This window comes from Microtus pennsylvanicus, chromosome 1 (genome assembly GCF_037038515.1).
Source record: "Microtus pennsylvanicus isolate mMicPen1 chromosome 1, mMicPen1.hap1, whole genome shotgun sequence".
Classification (NCBI taxonomy): domain Eukaryota; kingdom Metazoa; phylum Chordata; class Mammalia; order Rodentia; family Cricetidae; genus Microtus; species Microtus pennsylvanicus.
Window position 1 is genome coordinate 175,366,415 of NC_134579.1, and position 20,980 is coordinate 175,387,394.

The 20,980-nt window shown below is 44.4% G+C and overlaps 1 protein-coding gene across 1 annotated transcript in view; it reads left to right on the plus strand.

The window, feature by feature from the left end:
* Dcbld1 (discoidin, CUB and LCCL domain containing 1) overlaps positions 1-20,980 on the plus strand; it is an 82,045-nt gene that overhangs the window by 11,913 nt on the left and 49,152 nt on the right. Inside the window, exon 2 of the mRNA XM_075945814.1 lies at positions 14,919-15,131. Coding sequence (XP_075801929.1) covers positions 14,919-15,131 — 213 coding nt within the window. The remainder of the gene's footprint in view (positions 1-14,918; positions 15,132-20,980) is intronic.

The following is a 20,980-nucleotide window of genomic DNA, read 5'->3' on the forward strand; positions in this document are numbered from 1 at the left end:
AACTACTGGGAAGAGTATTCTAATTTAACTTTCTCAGCAGTTTAAAGCCTTGAGCACACACAGCCTCGTTTATCTTTACCACACCCTGTTATGGTTGGTAATTTAAAGATGAGGGTTAGTGATACACAGACGATGACTGACGGCTCAATTGAGATCATCTAGCCAGTGACTAATACACCTGGGGTAAAGTCACCTAATTCAGTATCTGTATTTCTTTTTTTTTAATGGCAATGTAAAGTCTATTAAATTCTCGGGCCAGTGACAATGGCTCAGTGTGTAAAGGTGCTTGCTATCAAGCCAGACAACCTGAATTAAATCCCTGGAATCCGTAAGGTGGAATATCAGCTCCCACAGTTATCCCCGACTTCCACGCGTGCTCACAAACAAAGGAACAAACGTAATGTTAAATTTTTGTTGTTAGCAGCGTTGTTTGAGACGGGCCTAGTCTGTCTTTGAGCTCAACTGTGGTTCTCCTGCCTCAGTCTAATGAGCACTGGGATTACTGGCAGGCGCCACCGTGCATGGTCGGCTATTTAAAGACTTATTTTGAATATTTTAATTTATATGTATTTAATTATAAATTTAATTTAATTTATAAAAATAATGATATTTTCTATATATTGGTGTAGGGGGAGGTACCTACGGAGGCAGGAAGAGGTGGCAGAGCCCCTGGAACTGGAATTAAATGTACTTGTGAGCCACCTGTTGTGGGGGTAGGGAACTGAACTCAGGGCCTCCAGAAGAGCAGCAAGTACCTTAATGGCAGAATTGCCCCTCTAGCCTCATGCCCAGCTTAAATCCTTAATGTTTTGTTGCTTCTGTGCTTTGCAACATTAGTTGGTTAGAGACAGGGCCTTCTTTAAGACTGGCCTTACATTCCAGATCCCACTGGCTCCGCCTCCCAGGTGCTGGGTTTCAGGTTGTGCCCTCACCCCCAGCCCTGTGCCATGATCAGTACCCATGATCATCCTATGATGGGGGTACCATCCTTGTCTCTATACGGTGGCTGCGGAAACCTAGGTAGGTGTAGGCAATCACCTAAGGCTCCTTAGTCAGTATCAGACCCAGGGTTGTAATCACTGCCCTCCATCTCCTTTCAAGGATGTGGACATAATTAAAGAAGCTAGAAAATGATAGTTGTATAAGAAGAAGAGGGGGAGGAAACCCTGATGAGAAGATCAGAATATATTCTTCCTTCTTTCCTTCCTTTCTTCCTTCCTTCCTTCCTTTCTTTCTTTCTTTTTTTTTTTCCAAGACAGGGTTTCTTTGGAGCCTGTCCTGGAACTCACTCTGTAGACCAGGCTGGCCTCAAACTCACAGAGATCTACCTGCCTCTGCCTCACAGGTGCTGGGATTAAAGGCGTGCGCCACCACTGCCCTGCTTGTTTTATTTTTTTGAGACACGGTCTCTCTGGGTAGTGCTAGCTGTCCTGGAATACATTCTGTGGCCCATGCTGGCTTCAAATTTACAGAGATCTGCCTGCATCTCCCTCCCAAGTGCTCCCTATCACTACAACTAGTATGAAATTTCAGCTAAAAAAATAAATAAATTGAAATGGTAGCTGCACCTCTGGTGTTGGTCAGCTCAACTGTGCAAAGCAATCCGGTGTCTTTCTTGCGCTTCTCCCCTGGTAAAGGCCCTCTCACTGCCCGACTCTCAACAGATGCTACTGACTTAATGACATTGGTAAGCTTCTTGGATGTGCTATATAAAAATATTTTGTATTTTTTTTCTTGAAAATGTGATTTTCTTTTTACTTACTATTGGCACACATACTGTAAATAATGCCTGTGCATTTAAGTTAAACTGCCTCAAATGAGATTTGAGACGCACACATTTGCTTGCCTCATAAAACTGTAAGCTATCTGGGCTGTTAGATTGTTATCACCTTTATAAACAATGACAAATGTCGCTTTAAAAATTAATTATAGGCACCCATAAAGTCTCACCAGCATTGACTGCCTATCCGTGAGCTGAACAAGGGCAACAGTAAACATGCTAATGTGGATGGGGACAGTAGAAGGGGCCTCCACCCTGCACAGAGACCTTCTAAGGAATCCCCAGAGCTGGAGAAATGCTCTTCCCTAAGGAAGGACAGACCATTTGTTTATCCAAGACCCAGCCTTGAAAACACACATACAAATAACACTATACAGACTGAACATGTGCTTATGTATTTAGGAAAATATATGTGTATACGTGTATGTGTATAACAACAGTAAATGAAAACAAAGTGTTCCTGGATTTGAAAGAGCAAGGAGGGGTCTTTGGGAGGAACTGGAGGGAGAATCAGGAAACGATGTAGTTATATTATAATCTCAAAAAGGAAAAGAGTAATTACAGGGCCTGTGAGATAGCTCAGTGGGTAAGTGATGCTTGCTGCCAAGCCTGGCAACCTGAGTTCAATTCCTAGGACCCATATGATGATGGATAGAAAGAACCGGCTCTGCAGTTTGTCCTCCAGCCTCTACACACACACCATGGCGTGTTCAGTTGTGTCCCCCCCCCCCAACAGTCCCAAGACACAGATGAACACACAGTAATAATATTTAAAAATTTTTTTAAAGAATTATAATTAGGCTGGGCAGCAGTGGCACATGCCTTTAATCTCAGCACTTGGGAGGCAGAGACAGAACTCTGTGAGTTTGATGCCAACCTGGTCTGCAAGAGCTGGTTCCAAGATAGGCTTGGACAGGCTCCAAAGCTACAGAGAAACCCTGTCTCAAAAACCCTACCCTCCAAAAAATTATAGTTTGGAGTAAGCTATGGACATGATACTTGATTTTTTTTCTTTTAGACAGACTTCTTCTCATATTAGAAAGGGAGCCAAATTGAAGCTGTACAGACCTTTGTCCTCCACCCCACAACACTCAGTGGCCTTTAACTTAAGTGGTGGAGACTAGCGAATGACCAAGAGCAAGAATTGCCACTGGTTTTATTTGTCGCTCATTAAAGAAAAATAGAGAATTAGGTCGTAAGGGTCCCTTTCTTTGGACATGGTGTATAACTCTGAGTTCTTTATCAGATAGAGAGACAACGTATGACCGTCTGAATTCCTTGATGATCATGGACATGCCTTGCTTATTTTCAGATGGTACACTTCCAGTGATAGGTTTCGATCATTACTTTGGAGGGGTACTTTAATTGTTTTTCTCTTCATTTTGGGGTAGTCTGGTGAGCCCAGGTGGACCTCAAGCTCACTGTGTAGCTGCAGGTGCCTAGTGTGCTCCAACTGTAGGTCTATGTCATAGCTGCTGTCTTGTTGTTTGTTTTATGTGGTCCCAGGGAACGAACCCAAGGTTTCATGCCTCCTCGGCAAGCCCTCTGCAAGCTGTGCTCCACTTCCAGCCTCCTCAGCCCTCCCCAACCTCTTTTAGTGCATCAAGAAAATAAATTGCTTTGCCTCACAGTTCTGTAGGGTGCAAAGTCCGAGACCGCAGGGAAGATCAGAGAGTCAGAAAATGTGTGCCCTAGACAGAAGGAAATCTGACTCATCCTGTGTAAGGACAGTGTGTTTTGACAAGGTTTCTCTGGGTAACATTCCTGGCAGTTCTGGAACTCACTCTGTAGCCCAGGCAGGCCTCGAACTCACAGATCCACCTGTCTCTGCCTGTTTGGTTTAAAGGCGTGCGCCATCACTACTGGGACCTAGTAACCCAGTGTTAAGATCTTGGCCCTAATTTATTCATTCTTAACGTCGTACAGCCCCGCCTCTCTGCAGGAGTACTAGGTTTCCAACTGTAAATATGAGGAGAGGCCGGCAGAACCACAGCACCTGGGAAGGGACTGGTAGATCAGCAGAGGGAATCTGTGAGACCATGGTTTGGGTTTTGTCAACTGTTGGTTAAAGAATGGGAAGAAGTTGGAGCTGGAGAGATGATGGCTCAGAGGTTAAGAGCATTGACTGCTCCTCCAAAGGACCCAGGTTCAATTCCCAGCACCCACATGGCAGCTCTCTCAAAGACATACATGCAGGCAGAACACTAATGTACATTCAATAAAAATAAATAAATAAATAAGTCATTTAAAAAAGAAAAGAATGGGAAGAAGTTAGGCTGTGACTGACCCCTGGGGAACTTTGCAGCTGGGAGAGCCATGTGGAATTGTTCCCTGGAGGCCAGGGTTTTCCACCCCTGCATCTGAGAACTTAATGAATTTGAGGTCACCCTGGAAAGGAGGATAAGACCTTGGCAAGATGGAGGTTGTCAGTCAGAGGAAGCACTTCCAAAGGCTGGTAACTGAGGGCTGACGGAGGGCAGCGGTAACAGCGAATCCTCTCAATGGCCTTTTATTTTACTTCAGTGGTTTTAAGCTTCTGAAACAAAATTATTATGACCTCATCAGATCATTAGCATCAGTTTTATCTGTGGTAAAAAGAGGACTGGAAGACATTAGTGAACAGGTTTGAAGAACTTGGTTACATGTTTTCTAGTTAGTGATAATGCCTTTTGGTATAGTAGTAACAGTACCCATTTCTGCTCAGAGAAACTCAGGACTGACTAACTGTTCTGTTTTGTGGTCACAACTTCTGTTTTGCTTTTTAATTCTCATGTGGTTGCTTCAGCCCTTCTGCCTTTGTTTTTTCCATTTCTTAAAGTTTTGGTTTTGGTTTTTTTAAGACAGGGTTTCTCTGTGTAGCTCTGGCTGCCCTAAAACTCACTTTGCAGTAGACCAGGCTGACCTCACATTCATAGAGATCTGGCTGCCTCTGTCTCTCGAGTGCTGGGATTAAAGGCGTGCACCACTACCGTCCAGTTCTTCTCTTAAACAATCCTTTTCAAGTTTATTGTTACCGCCAGAGAGGGAGTACTGGGGGTATGTTCTGCCTTGCTTACCTGCGGATATCAGTGGACAGTCCTGTGGAGTCCTGTCCTTCCTTCCGTCTTTGAGTTTTCGGGATTGACCTTGGCTTGTCAGGCTTTTGTCTCCAGCTCCTTTGCCTGCTAAGTCAGGGATTCTCAACCTTCCTAATTCACTGGCTCTTTAATACAGTTCCCCATGTTGTGGTGACCTCCAACCATAAAATTACTTTCATTGTTGCTGTTCTGAGTCATAATGTTAGTACCTGGGCTTTCTGATGGTCTTAGGTGACTCCTCTGAAAAGGCCATTTAGCCCCAAGGGGCTCGTGACCCACTGGGCTTGAGAACCACTGGGCTAAGCATCTGTCAGCCTTGTTTCTCTTTTTCTCCTGGCAGCACACAGGTATGGTTGAGCATAGCTGAACGACAGCAGTGTCTGTCAGAGCTATGGCTCACGGTAGAATTAGTGATACCTTGGGAATCTGGCTGCTTCACCACCAGACAAAGAGCATGGTGATGATTGCCTTTGCGGTTGAAAAGATTGCAGTCATCAAGAGCCCACTTGATCTTAGACATGGCGAGCAGTTTTCCCACACCCACACATGGGTGATTGTGTGCGGAGACCTGTCGGGACTTGAATGTTCGAACAGCACAGATTTAGCCAGAATGAACTCTTTCTTGTGTCTAGAAGTGGTTTCGCTCTCACAGTGTTTCTAAGCACTCTGTCCCAAATTACTGGTTGGAATTCTTTAGTAATGTTGGTCCAGGAGGCAAAGCCAGTATGCGATCCGTGAATTGCCAATCGATGGAGTCAAGACGGGAAGAGTGGCAGTGGAATGGGATCGATAAGTTTAGGGGCGGTGTATTCACACGTGCATACTTAGGTCATAGTCAAATAGGCTTCTGTTTTGACTCTAGGGAGTAGGAAATAACCAGTCTGGAAGTATTTGTGCAACAGTCACTGCTCATCACCCGAATAATTCTTCAAGTACAAACTCATAAAAAGCTTTGTGTGTAGTGTTTGTGTTTGTGTGGGTGTGTGCATATGACTGCATGTGCATGTATGGATGGATGCCAGAGATCTATGTAATGTCTTCCTCAACTGTCCACCTTTTGTAAAGATGTTATTTAATTTTACCTATTTCTTGAAATTTTCATATATTTACTTTGATTAAATTCATCCCCATTCCCCTCTCTTATCTCTTTCTTGCTCTCTGGAATCCCCTCCCCCCCTGTGTGTGTGTGTGTGTGTGTGTGTGTGTGTGTGTCCCACTAAGTTTAATTGGGGTAGCTTACATAAGCATGGAGTGAGGTTATTTACTGTGCATAGGTTTTTTACCAGTGGCTACCACTGAAGAAAATGATTCCCCCTCCCCAGCAGCCGTCTCTTGCCAATGGCTCCTCAGCCCAGAGTGGGGCCTCACCCTCCCCTGTCTGTACTGGAATGTTGATGAACTCCATCATGGGCAAATCTTGTAAAGGTAACCACAGCTGCCGTGAGTTCATGACTACAACAGCTATGTCCTGTCCAGAAAACAGCCGTTTGCGAATTCTCTCCATCCTCCAGCTCTTCCATTCTTTCTTCCCCCTCTTCCACTGTGCTCCCAGAGCTTTGGTGGGGGTATTGATGTAGATGAACCGTTTCTGATTGGACACACAACCATCACTTACTTTCAGAACTTTAGCCATTGCCCACTGCACAACACGGCTTCTCTGGCCAAGGCCAAGGACAGCACTCATCTATGGGTATGAGCACAAACATTTAGAAAGAGCCTTACAATGTCAATTTAGCAGAACAGCGATAGTATCCCTCCCCCTCCTCCCATTACCCTACGGCTTAGGCCTATGACCTCACTGCTCATAGACCTTTTGACAAGGTTTACAGCAGCAGCCTGATTGTTTGAGACTGAGTCTCTCACTGAACTTGGAGCGCATCTGTTCAGCTAGGCACCGTTGAGCTGCAGGGGTCGGTCCACCCAACAGTGGGATTGCACATAAGAGCTAACATACCCAACTTTTAGTTGGCTGCCGGGGATGTGAAATCAGGTCCTTGTAACCACATGGCAAGCTCTTTATCACCCAAGTTGTCTCTCCAGCCACCAAGTTTTCTCCTTAAGCCTTTTAGTACTGTAGGTCTGGAGTCCGTACAAGTATCTCTTAGTTTGCCTTTTCCCCATTCATGAAACATGGACCTTATCAAAGAACAAGAGCTGTTTAAGGAATCTGCTGTTTTTCTTTTCTAGTGGGAGGAACTAGAGTAGACTAAATACAAAGTTTGCTTCTGTAGACAAGGACTGGGGAGTCAGCTTATTTAGAAAATCACTGTCCTCCCTGTCTTCCTTCCGGAAGAGCCAGTGTTAAAGAGACAAGGCATGGCCACCATTCTCAGTCATAGATAGGATATGTTAACTCCTTATGTATGGCTTTGTACTCACAACTTCACTCCCAACAATTACGGAAGGCAGGGTGTAGTTCAGTCAGCAGCATGCTTACCCAGGGTACACAGAGTCCTGGGTCCATCTCAGGCCCACATAAGCCAGGCATGGGGGGCCCATCTGTAATCCCAGCACTGGGAGGTAGAGGCGGGGTGATAACTGCAAGAGCATCCTTAGCTGTGCAGTGGGTTCAACGTTAGTCTAAGATATGTGAAACTGTCTCAAAAAGTTCCTTGCTAATCTTCCCCTCACGACTGTGAGCTCCTTGAAGCAAGAGCTACATCATTCCTAGCTGTTGCATAATTTTTTAAAATGACATTTGAGCTCATTGGTTTATGGAGAGTTTTTGCTCTCTCTGTGGTTCATGCTGAAAGGAGACTTAATTGTTAAAGAATGTTAGGTGGATTTGGTCTTTCTTATGTTACTTTTCTGAAGTAGTTGTATTCATGCTAAGAAGATAAGGGTCCAGTGAGGTGGCTTGGTAGGTAAAGGCTACAAAGCTTGGTGATGTGAGTTTGGTTCTTGGAACCTACATGGTGGGAGGAGAGAAATCCTAAAAGTTGATCTCTTGACTTCAGCACATTCAATACAGGCACCATGGCGTGAGCATGTACACAATCAATATAAAATAACTTGTAAAAATTTAAGAAGATAAATTTATAATAATAAACAAGATGAAAATCACTTGGAAACTTATACCACACATCCATATTTTGGACACACACGCACACACACATACTTTTTTGGTTTTTCGAGACAGGGTTTCTCTGTGTAACAGTCGTGGCTGTCCTGGAACTCACTCGCTTCTTGTGAGGAGGTCAGAGGATAACTTGAGGGAATTGGTTCTCTTCTTCCACCATTGAACCCAGGTCCCTCAGTCTTGACAGCAGACACCTTTACCCATGCTATCTTGTTAGCTCACTACCCTATTCATTTGTTCGTTCATTCATTCATTTGCATCCATTTGTTTGTTTGTTTATAGACAGAGTTTCTCTGTGTAGTTCTGGCTGTCCTGGAACTTGCTGTGTAGATCAGGTTGGCCTTGAACTCACAGATCTGCCTGCCTCTGCTTCCTGAGTGCTGGGACTCTCTGCCTGTCTTTCTCTCTTTTTAAATGAGTATTTTGTCCAAATGTTCAGAGAGAAAGAACTTCTGTGTACAGATCACTTTGAGAGTTCCAGTGGAATAGCATGGCAAGTCCACGTGCCTTCCACAAAGGCTGACAACCTGGGTTTAATTCTTGAGACCTCAGTGGTTGGAGGGCAAGAACTGACTCCTGACTCCTGCAAATGATCCTGACCACCACCTGTGTGCTTCGGCACGTGAATGCCCACACACATTTTCAAAAGCAAATAAATAAATGTATTATTTCCCAAATTTAGTTTTACTCTGAGACAGGATCTCCCTCTCTGTAACCCCAGCCAAACTCACACTGGCTCCAGCTGCCTCTGCCTTCTAGAGCTGGTAGTAAAGGTGTATGCCACCTACACCCAGCTTCTTCCATCCATATGACACGAGCTCTTTCCATGGACTTTTGTGGCAGTTACTGGCTGGCATCAGCAGTTCTAAGTCTTGAGGGGGTGTGGTCCTTGAGAACAACCTCCCTGTGAATGGCACAGCTCTCACTGGGTCTCATGTAACCCAACTGACTTAAGCTTGTTGTGCAACTGTGGCTGGCCTTGAACTCCCCGTCCCTGTACGGTTTTATTTTTGTAAACTGGTTATTTTCCCAGTGCAGCTGCTGCTCTGAGGATGGCCAGAACATATAGACCTCTTGTGAAGGGACCACCGTGAGATAAATATTCTGTAGTGTATTGGCAGCTTCCTGCTGGGGAAAAGGAAAGATGCTAGTTTGCTTGTCCTGCGCTTGGACAACTAAATTCCAGTTCAAAGGAAGGAGCAGATAAACACTTTGTTGCAGCCGCGTTTGAAGAGCTGACAGATTCCCTGCAGCAAGACTTCCTCCTTCCCTTTCTCCTCTTCCCTTTGAAGTTGGGCAGGTGGCTGTTTAATCCGGTTGCCACCGCTTACTCAAGTCTTGCACCAGCTCTCTCTGCCTGGGAGAGCAACCCCAACGCTCTGTGAAGAAGAATGTAATCATAAAGTTTTGATTTTATTAGTTTCCTTAAACATTGACTGTTGGGCCTGGGGTCATGCAACGATGGTGGGCAGACCACCAAAGTCTGTCAAACCAGAAGCAAGCTTTATTCCAGAAACAGGAAAAAAAAATAACCGTGGGGTACACAAAGCTTATCAGCTATAACTGTGACCACAGCCAGAGATCAGGCTTCTGTAGCTATGGCAATGGGGACTGGTTTGGGGCCTCTTCTAGTAAAATCTAGCACCAGGTGTGGGTCAAAAAACTTTTACAACCTTGGGGTCAGGCTTAAGTTTTACAGCTTTTGGTTATAGTGTGTTAACTTAGAATGTTTGAGAAGGCCCGTGCTGACTCAGCCTCTTTTCACTGTCCCAGAAAGAATGCAAGACAGAGACTAGAGTCACATAGGGGGACAGTTAAAAATTAAGGGAATACAAGTAGAGGGTAGATAGAGGTAATAGAAGCCAACCTTTGTCTGCAGGACCTGCCTAGCTGGGAAGCTGAGCTATAGGAGACAGCTGTTAAAGGTTCACATCTGTACACAGTGGCTGCCAAGATATCTGCTCTTAGGCAGAAAGTGTTTGTTAAAGGTTAACAATGGCTGCCAGCTTTCTTTATTTTTTTTTCTCCCCAAACGTGTTTGGGCTTACAACTTTATATTTCTATGTTCCTGGAACCTTTATTTCTATATTCTATTTCTGGACTTTTCGGTTACATTTTCTGTTTACTGTGCTGGCGATTGAGCTCAGAGCCGTGAGACAAGCGTCGTAAGTACCACTATATCCCCCGGCCACTTTTATCAGTTTTAGGCTCCACGCCCTGCACGGTTACTTCCCCTCCAGTCACAATAATTGTTTCATTTATTCTGCCTCTCGCCGGTTGTGTTAAGTATTTTAAGGCAAATTTCCGATTGCATGCCATTTCAGCCCTACCTAAGTCATTAGGTGTCTGTAAAAATGGTACTGTTTCTTCCTTTTATTCTTTTTTTTTCCTTTGGTAGCTTATGATGACCTTAAATTTACTTTGTAGCTGAGAGTGACCTTGAGTTTCTGATCCTCTTTCCTCTCCCTCCCAAGTGCTGAAATGACAGGTGTGTGTCCCCATCTCTGATTTTAGGGTGCTGAGGGTGGAATCTGGGGTTTCCTTCGTGCTCTGGAAGCAATCCCCCTACTGTGCTGCCATCCATAGGCCCTGATGCCACTTCCTCACCGTGTCACAGCTGCTTACATTAGTTAATTATTTCTTGACACTATGATAACAAAGGGTCTTTTTTTTTTTTTTTACAAGATTTGTTTCATTTATTTATGCGCCTGTGTGTGGGTATGTGCATGCGAATGCAGGTGCCCCAGACTCAGAAAAGGGCATCTGATGTCCTGGAGCTGGAGTTACAAGTGAGTGTAAACCAACATGAGTGTTAGGAACTGAACTCAGGTCCTCTGCAAGAATCCCCTCTGCAGCACCAACAGTGATTTTTTTTTTTAAGGGTCTTATAAGGTTAATCTTTAAGTAAGAGCTACAGAAGTTTCACTTGTCTTTCTTTTATTTTTTCTTGGAGACTGTAATTCAAGCTGGCATCCTGGTCTTCTTCCAACCCCACCCCCGACTAGGTTACCTACCCATGCCTGGCTAAATTGATAGATTTTTGTTTGCTTGTTTGTTTTCAAGACAGGTTTTCTCTGTATAAGAGCTCTGGCCGTCTATGAACTTTGTAGACCAGGCTGGCCTCGTGCTTACAGAGATCCACCTGCCTCTGCCACCCAAGTGCTGGGATTAAAGACATGTGCCATCACTGTTAGGCAAATTGATAGATTTTTGAACAACTCTGCCTTCTTGTCTGTGACTCAGTAAGAGGAGCTGGCAGTGAGTGTCAGGATGAAGCCAGGGGACTCCTGCATTTCTTTCCAGGGTCGTTCCGCTGGCTTGTCTCACTTAGCACACGATAGTGTCACCATTTTCTCTTGCATTCTACTTTCTCCTGGCGTATTTTTCTACTCAGTCATTTGAAGTCAGCAAAACTGTCAAAAGACAATGGATAAATTTGCCGACTTAATACAGATAAGCTGATAGCAACATTTGCAGCAGCAAATCCTCCAGCCCACTTTCAGATGCCAGAGAAAGTGTGCAGCCTCCCCCACCCCCAGGCTTCCTAGCATTTTAGTGAAGCCACACTTCTTCTGCGATGCAGATATTCATCCTGAATGATAGTGGGAAGGGCTATCTTTCCAAGAAGCCCAGGTTCCTCACACAGCAATGATGGGGATGTCTAGTCTTGCAGCCCATTTACAGCACCACTGGGTGACAGTTCCCCTGGGGCTTAAGAGCATAAATGACCGGAAGGAAGTAAAATGAGGGCTTTGAATAAAATGATGCCCTGGGGATTTTCATTGTATTGTCACCACTCTTTAAAAGATGCAATTGTTGAATATAATAATCATGTTGAGGTTGATTCATAAAACTGTTCCTTGTCTTATTTTTAATTCATTAATTTTAAATAGGGTCTCACTATATAGCCCTTGTTGGCCTAGAATTAACTATGTAGACAGTGTTGACCTTGAATTTGTATAAACCTTTCTGCACCCTGCCTCTACAGTTGGGATGATAGGTGTGAGCCATACCTAGCTTGTTCCTCATTTTATATACTACATAGCTCAGGCTGTCTTTGAACTCCTGATCTTCTGCCTTTGCTTCTAGAATGCCAAGCTGTAGGTGCCATCATGCCCTCCAGTTTTGTGTTTTCTTAAAATTAATTTATGTGTGTATGAAGTCACCCATCCATCCGTCTGTGTGTATGTATGTATGTATGTATGACCGACAACTTTGAAGAGTCAGTAGCCTTCTTACCAGCCCTGTGTTATCTTTAAACATTTTTCTATCTTGTTAGAGAAGAAGCGCACACAACTGAGAGAGAGCACATGCGAATGCAGCCACACCGCTTCTTGGTGGCTGTGAGGTTTAGCTGCACGGAGAGTGGGTCATTATGTCTGGTTGTTTTCACACTTGCTAACCCAGGGCTGATTTTGCTGGGTGCTCAAATGGTTAACAGAGATCTAGGGTGCTCGCCTAGTTAAGCAGGAATAATTTCTCTTGACTTGTGAGAGTATCTATTCATGTGGTTGACATGACTTCTAGTTTTTTAGAGAAATTATAAATTTAGTTTCCTATTAAAACCTTTGAAAGCAAACAAATAATTCAAATGTTAAACCAAAACCCTATTTACTCTATGCCATTGTGTAATCTGCCTCTCCCTTGGGTAACCGTCAATTTTATACTTGTAACTGCTGCGGAGCCGAGGGAATTTAGCTATTGCCCCAAAGGTGCCAACCCAAGTGACGCCTTGTATTTGCCTTCCTGTCTGCGTCAGCCTTAGCCTTCCGGCCACTTGGACTCAAAACATCCAATATTTTGTCTCCTCTTATCTTTCCTGTGTAGCTATGTAAACCTCGAGGCATTTCCTTCTTCCTTCCCTCTCTCAGCCTTCCTCCGTGGGATTCCAGCTAGGCTAATCATCTTTTTCTGACACCTGTTGTCTTGTTTGTTTTTGTGTTTTAGGCAGGGTCATGGTGTAGAGCCCACACTGTCTTTGAACTCACTAAGTAGCTCAAGTTGTCCTTGAATTCAGGGCCCTCTGGCCTCAGCATCCTGCGTGCTAAAATTAAAGGCGTGTGTTACTGCACTTGCTTTCTCAGACTCTTTCATTAACTCCATACTCGGAAAGTTCTGCCCCCACCAACTTCTCTACCTAAATCTCCAGGTTTCGGGGGTGTTTGTGCCTTAACCGCCTGGCATTTCCTATGGCACTGCTTCACCTGTTGTTCCGCTAACATCAACCTGCTTTTCCTGGCCAGGCTCTCCCTCCTGGCCCTCAGCATTGGCTGCTGAGGTTCTGGAGTTATGCAGTGCCTTTAAAGTGTGTTTCATTTTTAATCCCTTGGGGGTAAAAACTGCAGAGCAGGCAGGGGAGATCTAGAATGAAGGAAGAATTTGGGTGAACCCTCCTCAATGGGGAAAGTCTAGGAATGAAGGGCCATCTAGATTCTGGGGGAGTATCCTCCATGGGAGAGTGCCAGGCCATGAAGACTCTTGTTTTAATGCCCCAGAGAATTCCTCCAGGTTCCCTACAAATTTCTTCCTTCTGGCTGCCTGAGTCTTCCTTCCTTAATTTGTTTGGGTTTTTGTTTGTTCTGTTTAGTTTGGTATTCAGGAGTGAATCCATTTCTTGTGCGTCTGGCAGGTTCTACCAACGGAGCTCCATCTATTTATGCTACACCTCACCAACTTCAGCTGGTGTGCAGCTCAAAAGCAGGTGTCATCCACATCCGTTCACCTTGCAGCTGGCTTGGCTCACCTGCCATTAGATACCCGTGTTGTGCTATTTCATTTGGTTACTTATCAGCTGGTGTGGTCTGTTGGTTAATTGGTGGGCTTCACTATTCAAAATAAGCTAGTTAACTTCTTCTTTTAGCAAGTTGTTTATAGAATTCATGAAATTATATTCTCATACCTTTCTCCTTCATGCTCCTTTAGCATTGTGTTATGGATTTTTTGGGTGGTGGGGGTGTAACAGCACTGGCTGTCCTGGAACTCACTTTGTTGACCAGGCTGGCCTTGACCTCACAGAGATCCGCCTGCCTCTGCCTCCTGAGTGCTGGGACTAAAGGCAGGCGGAACTACCACTGTGTGTGTTTAGGATTGTTGACGTAGCACGCATCACCTAGATCAGTGGTTTTTGACCTGTGGTCATGACCCCTTTGAGGGTCACATATCAGATATCCTGAATATCAGATACCTACATTACAATTCATAATAGTAGCAAAATTAGTTATGCAGTAGGAACAGAATAATGGTGGGGGGTCACCACAACACAAGGGACTGTATTAAAGGATTGCAGCATTAGGAAAGTTGAGAGCAGACTTAGAATTAGCTATCAAATGAGGGACTCAGTTCTTGCTGGCTTTGTATGATTTCCCAGTAGTTAATACCATGTCTAGCATCTTCCAAGCACTCCACAGTAAAGCCTTGATGTGTTCTGATATCCTGAGTCTATGAGAAATCTTTGGACCAGTGACTGTCACAGTAATTGTGGCATAAATATGGAATGGTTGTTCAGCTAAGAGATTTGCACCTAAACAAAATCCTGTCTGTATAAGTCTAAATTCTGTCAGGGGCATCTTGTATGCGCATGTTCTTTCACTCAGCAGCAGCTCTCTGAAGTAAGCTATAAATTATTATTCATTGGCTTTCGGGTGGATTGATCAACATGTGGCAAAGGCCAAGGCCTTTTGAGCAGGGTTAGATGGCAGACAGATGGGTGACCAGGAGAGCAAGCAGTGTGTTTCCTAAGGTCTGTGCATTCTCATTCAGAACACAAATGTGACCCAGCGAGTTCAGCAGATGAAACCGGGAACCAAAGACCACGTGAAGCGAGATGCTGCTGTATAGTTCACTTTCCCTCATCATTGTTTAGCCCTTCCTTCTCTCAGGGAAAAAAACAAAAGAGAAACACTTGACTTGGAGAGTGCAGAAGACTCTTGATCTTGATAGCAATCGACTGTACTTAATTCTTTCATTCTTTCTTCTTTACCAGGTGATGGCTGTGGGCACATAGTGACCTCTCAGGACAGCGGCACGATGACATCTAAGAATTATCCGGGGACTTATCCCAATCATACTGTGTGTGAAAGGACCATCATGGTCCCGAAGGGGAAGAGACTCATTCTGAGGTTGGGAGATTTGAACATCGAGTCCAAGACCTGCACTTCCGACTACCTTCTCTTCACCAGCCCCACAGATCAGTACGGTAAGGAGAGAGGGGTGGGGCTCTGTTGGTGAGCAGCACAGACAACCTGCAAGAGGGGAGACGGAACTCGCTCTGTGTAAATTCTGCAGGGTGACGTAGATCCTCTTGCTTCATAAACTGAGGCGGTGAAGGAGATACTAAACTGTCTGCCCCATGTTTCTCGAAGATTAGCTCAAATCTCTGTCTTGTTGGAAACAGAATCAGAAATGTGGCATTCGGCTAACACATACCTTCATTATTTGGCCAACGCTTATTGAATAGTGGCTGTGACTCGGATGTTCCATGAGGAACTGGGTTATTATATTCAGTGAACAAACAACATTCCTCTCATGGAGAGTCTCCCTGGGGAAAAGACAACTGTGTTTATAACATGTCAGGTGGTGAGGAAGAAAGAGATGGACTCCTACACAGCCTGTTTTATGGTCATGTCAGTGGGGTGGTCAGGCAGGTCCTCCCGATGTGGGGAACATGAGTGCAGAGATGTGTGAAGTGAAGGGATGGATTTGTGGGTAAGACAGAAGTCAGTTTTCAGGAGAAAGGACAACAGTGCAAAGGGAATTTCCCTATCTAATAACCTTTGAAATTCAGTTTCTTGTGCTATGGGTACTCTGTTTACGCCTGTGATGCTAATTGTCTTGCTGGTTAGTACCTGGCTAACTCGACAGAATATAGAATCACCTTGGTGACAAGTTTCTGGGCATGAAAATTCCTTGAGGTGGGAAGACTCACTCAAACTACATACTGACTAAAAAGAGAAAGCAAGCCAGAGCATTTGTTACTGTCTGCTTCTGGACTGTGGATGTCATGTGACCAGCTGCCTCACGCAAGCACCTGCTGCCCAACATCCCTTGAACTGTGAGCCAAAAAACCCTTTCTCCTTTAAGTTGCTCTTGTCAGGAAAGTACTATCATTATCATGATGGCCTTTTGACTCTAAGCCCTAGATAGCTTGGAGTTAGACCATTGGAAACCAAAGACAAAACTCTTGACCAAAGACCAAAGACCAAATCTTGTCATCTACATTTTTAGATTCTTAACTACTAGTACTACCACTACCACTACCACTACTACTACCACCACCACCACTACTATTACTCTATTTCTTCTTCTTCTTCTTCTTCTTCTTCTTCTTCTTCTTCTTCTTCTTCTTCTTCTTCTTCTTTTTCCTCCTCCTCCTCCTCCTCCTCCTCCTCCTCCTCCTCCTCCTCCTCCTCCTCCTCCTCCTCCTCCTCCTCCTCCTCCTCCTCCTCTTCTTTTAGAGATAGGGTTTCTCCATGTAGCAGTTCTGGCTGTCCTGGAATTCACTTTGTAGACTGACTAGATTGACCTCGAAGTCACAGGAATTCTCTGCTTCTGCCTCCCGAGCGATGGATTTAAAGGCTTGTGTCATCACTGCCTGACTGGATTCTTGTCCTACACAGAGACTTATACTGAGACTTATAAGCTAATCTAACTTTGTTGCTGTATATACCACATAGTTGAGTGTAATGGGAAGAGACTTGTAATCTAAACTGTGGTCAACTCCTCTAGCCCAACGAATCTTGTTGACCTTTTAAAGTTTATTTTGTTTTGATTATCTTGTTCCCGAGTAACTACAAGGACAGATGTTTTAAAAACATCTCATAGCCTCATAAAGTGACCTCTGGTTTCTTTATGTGTGTCACAACATCCAATGCATAAGGAAGAACTTCAAATAGATAAGGATAGCTTCCTAAAGCAAGGGAAATAGTATGCCCAGGACTGTCCTATCCTGGGGAAGCTTAGAAACAGCATTCCTGGGAGAAGGCAAAAACGATTCATAAGAAAATTTCCATCAATCCAATCTTTTCAAATTGTACAAATATTAAAAGTCTCCAAAGTATGCAACAAGTGGAGATGAAAACCAGTGGTGGTATGGCGGCCCTCATGTGGCTCTGCTTTGTTTGATCTTTGTCAAATAGCTATGCTGGCTTTATGACTTCTGTCACTCCCATTAGATATGGCTGTGCCAGTTCTTCCATCATCTAAAGCAGTGATTCTCATCCTTCCTAACACTGCGACCTTTAACTCAGTTCCTCAAGCTGTGGGGACCCCCAACCATAAAATTATTTCGCTGCTACTTCGTAAATGTAATTTTGCTACTGTTATGAATAATAAGTAAATATCTGTATTTTCCAGTGGTCTTAGGTGACCTCATGAAAGGGTCATTCAACTGCCAGTGGGTCATGACCCACAGATTGAGAACCAATGATGTAAACGAAGTCTGTGAGTGGGGGGGATGGGTGGTAGGGCAGCACATATTTGTAATCCAAGTGCTTGGGAGGTGGAGGCTGGAGGACAGGAGTTCAAGGCCATCCTTACAGATGACCCAAGTTTAGTAATCAGAGCCCACGTGGTGGTTCACAACCATCTGAACTCCAATTACAGGAGATCTGACTCCCTCCTGCCTTCTCAGGCACCAAGTGGGCACATGGCCTATACAGGATGCATAGATAGACATGCAGACAAAACAGGTACTCATAAAATCATTAAGAAATATAAATAAAATATACAGCGTCTCAACTGTGGGTTCTTATAAGACAAAACAAAAGAAAAAAAGATAGATTAAATACCTTCTTATTCCAAGAATGAAGAACCAGGTCACAGTCACAACCAAATCAAAGAAAGACCAAAGTCCAATAGATAAAAACTACAGCATCTGATACCTTGGACCCACTCCCTGTTCTCTGGGCTGCGAAGGGCCTGAGTCACCTCCAGCTCCATCTTCTGCAGCACACAGCTTGTCTGCACGGCCCGAGCTGATGCTACTCCACAGCTGTGGCTCCTCTTCACGATCTGCTGTCGTTGGTGATCCGGTCCATGGAACTGGCATCTCAGATTCTGAGTCTCTCTTGCAGCTGGGCTGTACCTTCACTGATCACCTCTCCTGGGCTCTTCTCAGGAGCTCTCATCCTTCCACGTGATGCCAAGCCTTACCTTCTCCCCATGGCTCCCTCATGCCTTTAAAGCCAGCACTACCTGGGAAACTCTTGTTCACATTACATATTCAGCTGCTAATGCAGGAACAGTCAGGGCCCCCTCTGGACCTCACATTCTGAGTGCTGACCCGGGAAAACACTACCCAAAGATTTCCCCTCAGTGATACTGGTCTCTTAGAACCCCCTCCAATTCTTCAGCACCAGCTGAACAGTGTCGATTAGCCTACAAAGCAAAGTTCACATTAGTGGTTCTGGTCTGTTAGTCACAGCGATTCTTCTGCCCCTGCTGACTAGAACCACAGATTATTAATTTAATATCAAATGGCCCTGATAAGAATCTCAAGAACTTTCAGACCTTCTGGAACTTCACAAACCAGGCCTCTATCGTTTACATTTCTTTCAGTATCCTTGTCTTCCCAGCTCACAAAGCCATGAAGGAAGGCTCAGTGGCTTTTCCAGCCCAGTGCTCTGAGGTTCTTCCACGGTTCTCCCCCATACATGGTCTGGTCTGTCCCGACAGTACCCCATGAACCTTGTACCAGTTTCTGTCACTGATGTGATTTAAAAACAAAAAGCATTACTAAAAGCAGCGTATGGAAGAAAGGATTTATTTCAGTTTACACCTTTCAGGTCACTCTCCACCTAGGGAAGTCAGGGCAGGACATCAAGAAGGCAGGAACTGGCTTGTTTCCCATGGCTTACTCAGCTTGCTTTCTTATACACTACAGGACTACCTGCCCTGGGGTGGTACCAGTCACAGTGGCTAGACCCTTCCATATCAGACAGTGATTAAGAAAATGCCCCTACAAACTTTCTTACAGGTTGGTTTTACGGTGGCATTTTCTCAATTGTTCCCTCTTCTCAGATAACTGTAGCTGTGTCAACGTTGACCAAAAACCAAACCAGGGCAGTATTTTTATGTGTGTGGCTGAGTTAAGAAGCTGACCCTGCTAAATGCTTTGGAAGTAGTAAAAAATTTGCAACCGTCGATTAAGCCAGACATGGTGTCACAGACATGTGTTTAATGCTGGCACAGCGGCAGTGACAGGGCAGGACTATGTGAGTTAAAAGCCAGACTGGTCTTCATAGCCAGTTCCAGGCCAGCCAGAGACCCTCCCTGTCTGAAGAGGAAGGAAGGAAAGAATGCTGGATAATATTCAGGATCGGGAAGCAGTTGGCAGCCGTGGCTCCTCGGTCTCCTATAATCAAGGATTGTTCCTCAGTCTGTCTTTGTCTTTTGTGCTACCCAGTTATTTTGTACAGTGTCTGTGAGTTTAGGTTGCTTTGATGTCCCTTGTGATTAAATTCAGATACTGCGTTTTTAACCAGCACGATCTATCATTGTCTGTCTGTACTAAGACAGAATCTCACTGTAACTCAAACTAGACTGGAACTTACTGTAGCTGGTTTTGAACTCACAGCAATCCTGTTGCCTCAGCCTCCCCAGTGCTTTGAGTATACATTCAAGACCCACCACACCTAACACAGTACCTCCTTCTAAAGTCATCTTTAGCTCAGCCTGGTAGTGAGTGCTCTTAATCCTGGTACGCGTAGAGGCAGGAGGATCAGAGTTCAAGGTCATCCTCAACTACAAAGGGAGTCTGAGGCCAGCCAGACTATCAAACCCAATCTCAAAAATCTAGTGAAGAGAAACTAAACTAATATAATTAATAGACAGTAACTTTTCAACATCAGAGTCTGCGAGTAGCGTGTGCTTCCAAATGTGAATTATGATCAAAACTGTACCTATTCTAAGTTATTCCAAGCAGAATTTCTTCCAATAACCGTTTTGCTGTTATTTAAGTAGAACAGTGTAGAATGAGACATTGACAAGTCCCAGATGGAAGGGGATGCCATCTTTCAGAAGATGAAAAGCATCTCATATTTATGTATATCTTTAAAATAGTAGAAACTGCTCATTTCAGGGGCTGAATACATTTACTTTGAAACATATAGGTTGAGTGAGCATCTCAATCTAAAATCCATATCCCAAATTCTACGGTTGAGAAGCTTCGTATTCTCTGACATGACCCAGAGGATGAGATAGGATGGGCTGGGGAGATGGCTCAGCAGGCAAACAGTATACCATCAGGGCCTGAGGACCAGAGCTCACATCTCCAGAACCCATGTAATTGGTAATGCTAGGTGAGCATGTGGCAGCCCGCTTATGATCCCCGTACGTAGGAGGTAAGGTTGAGCAGACTGGCTAACTAGACAAGCTGAATCTGCAAGGTCTGGGATCATGTGAGCCACTGACTCAGTATGTATGGTGGAGAGCAATCAAGGGGAAGGCTCAGCGTCTGCCTTGGGCATGGCATGCACTGTGTGCATCTGCACCCACACACAAGTAAATAGAAGATTCTAAAACGTTTTGGATTTCAGAGCACTTTAGGTTCTAGGTTTGACATTACAAAGGCTAAGCTGATAAAATCTATACAAATACCAGGATGCAAAAGCCTTCCCAGCCTCAGACACTCAAATACGGGGTAATTAACCTGAATTTCTTCTTGGAAAAGTTCCCACCTCCTCCCTCCTTGCCAGCCCATCTGGTTTCTAGGCCATCTAGGATTATCTTGTTATTAAACATTGTCATAATATTTTCTCATTTAAAATTTGTATTTCTGTGCAGGGCATGGTGGCACATGCCTTTAATGCCAACACTTGGGAGCAGAGGCAAGCAGATCAGAGTTCAAGGACAGTCAGGTTACCCAGAGAAACCCTGTCTCAAAAACAAATAAGTAAATAAATAATGAAATCATTGTGTTCTACAATCTGCAGGAACTTGGTATGTGGAATTCAGGCTTTTTACTTTCTAGTCTTCTTTGTAGTTTTATTCCTTAGCCCCACCCCCATCTCTGTACCTATTGTTTTTTCTCTAAATGCGTGTTAGATT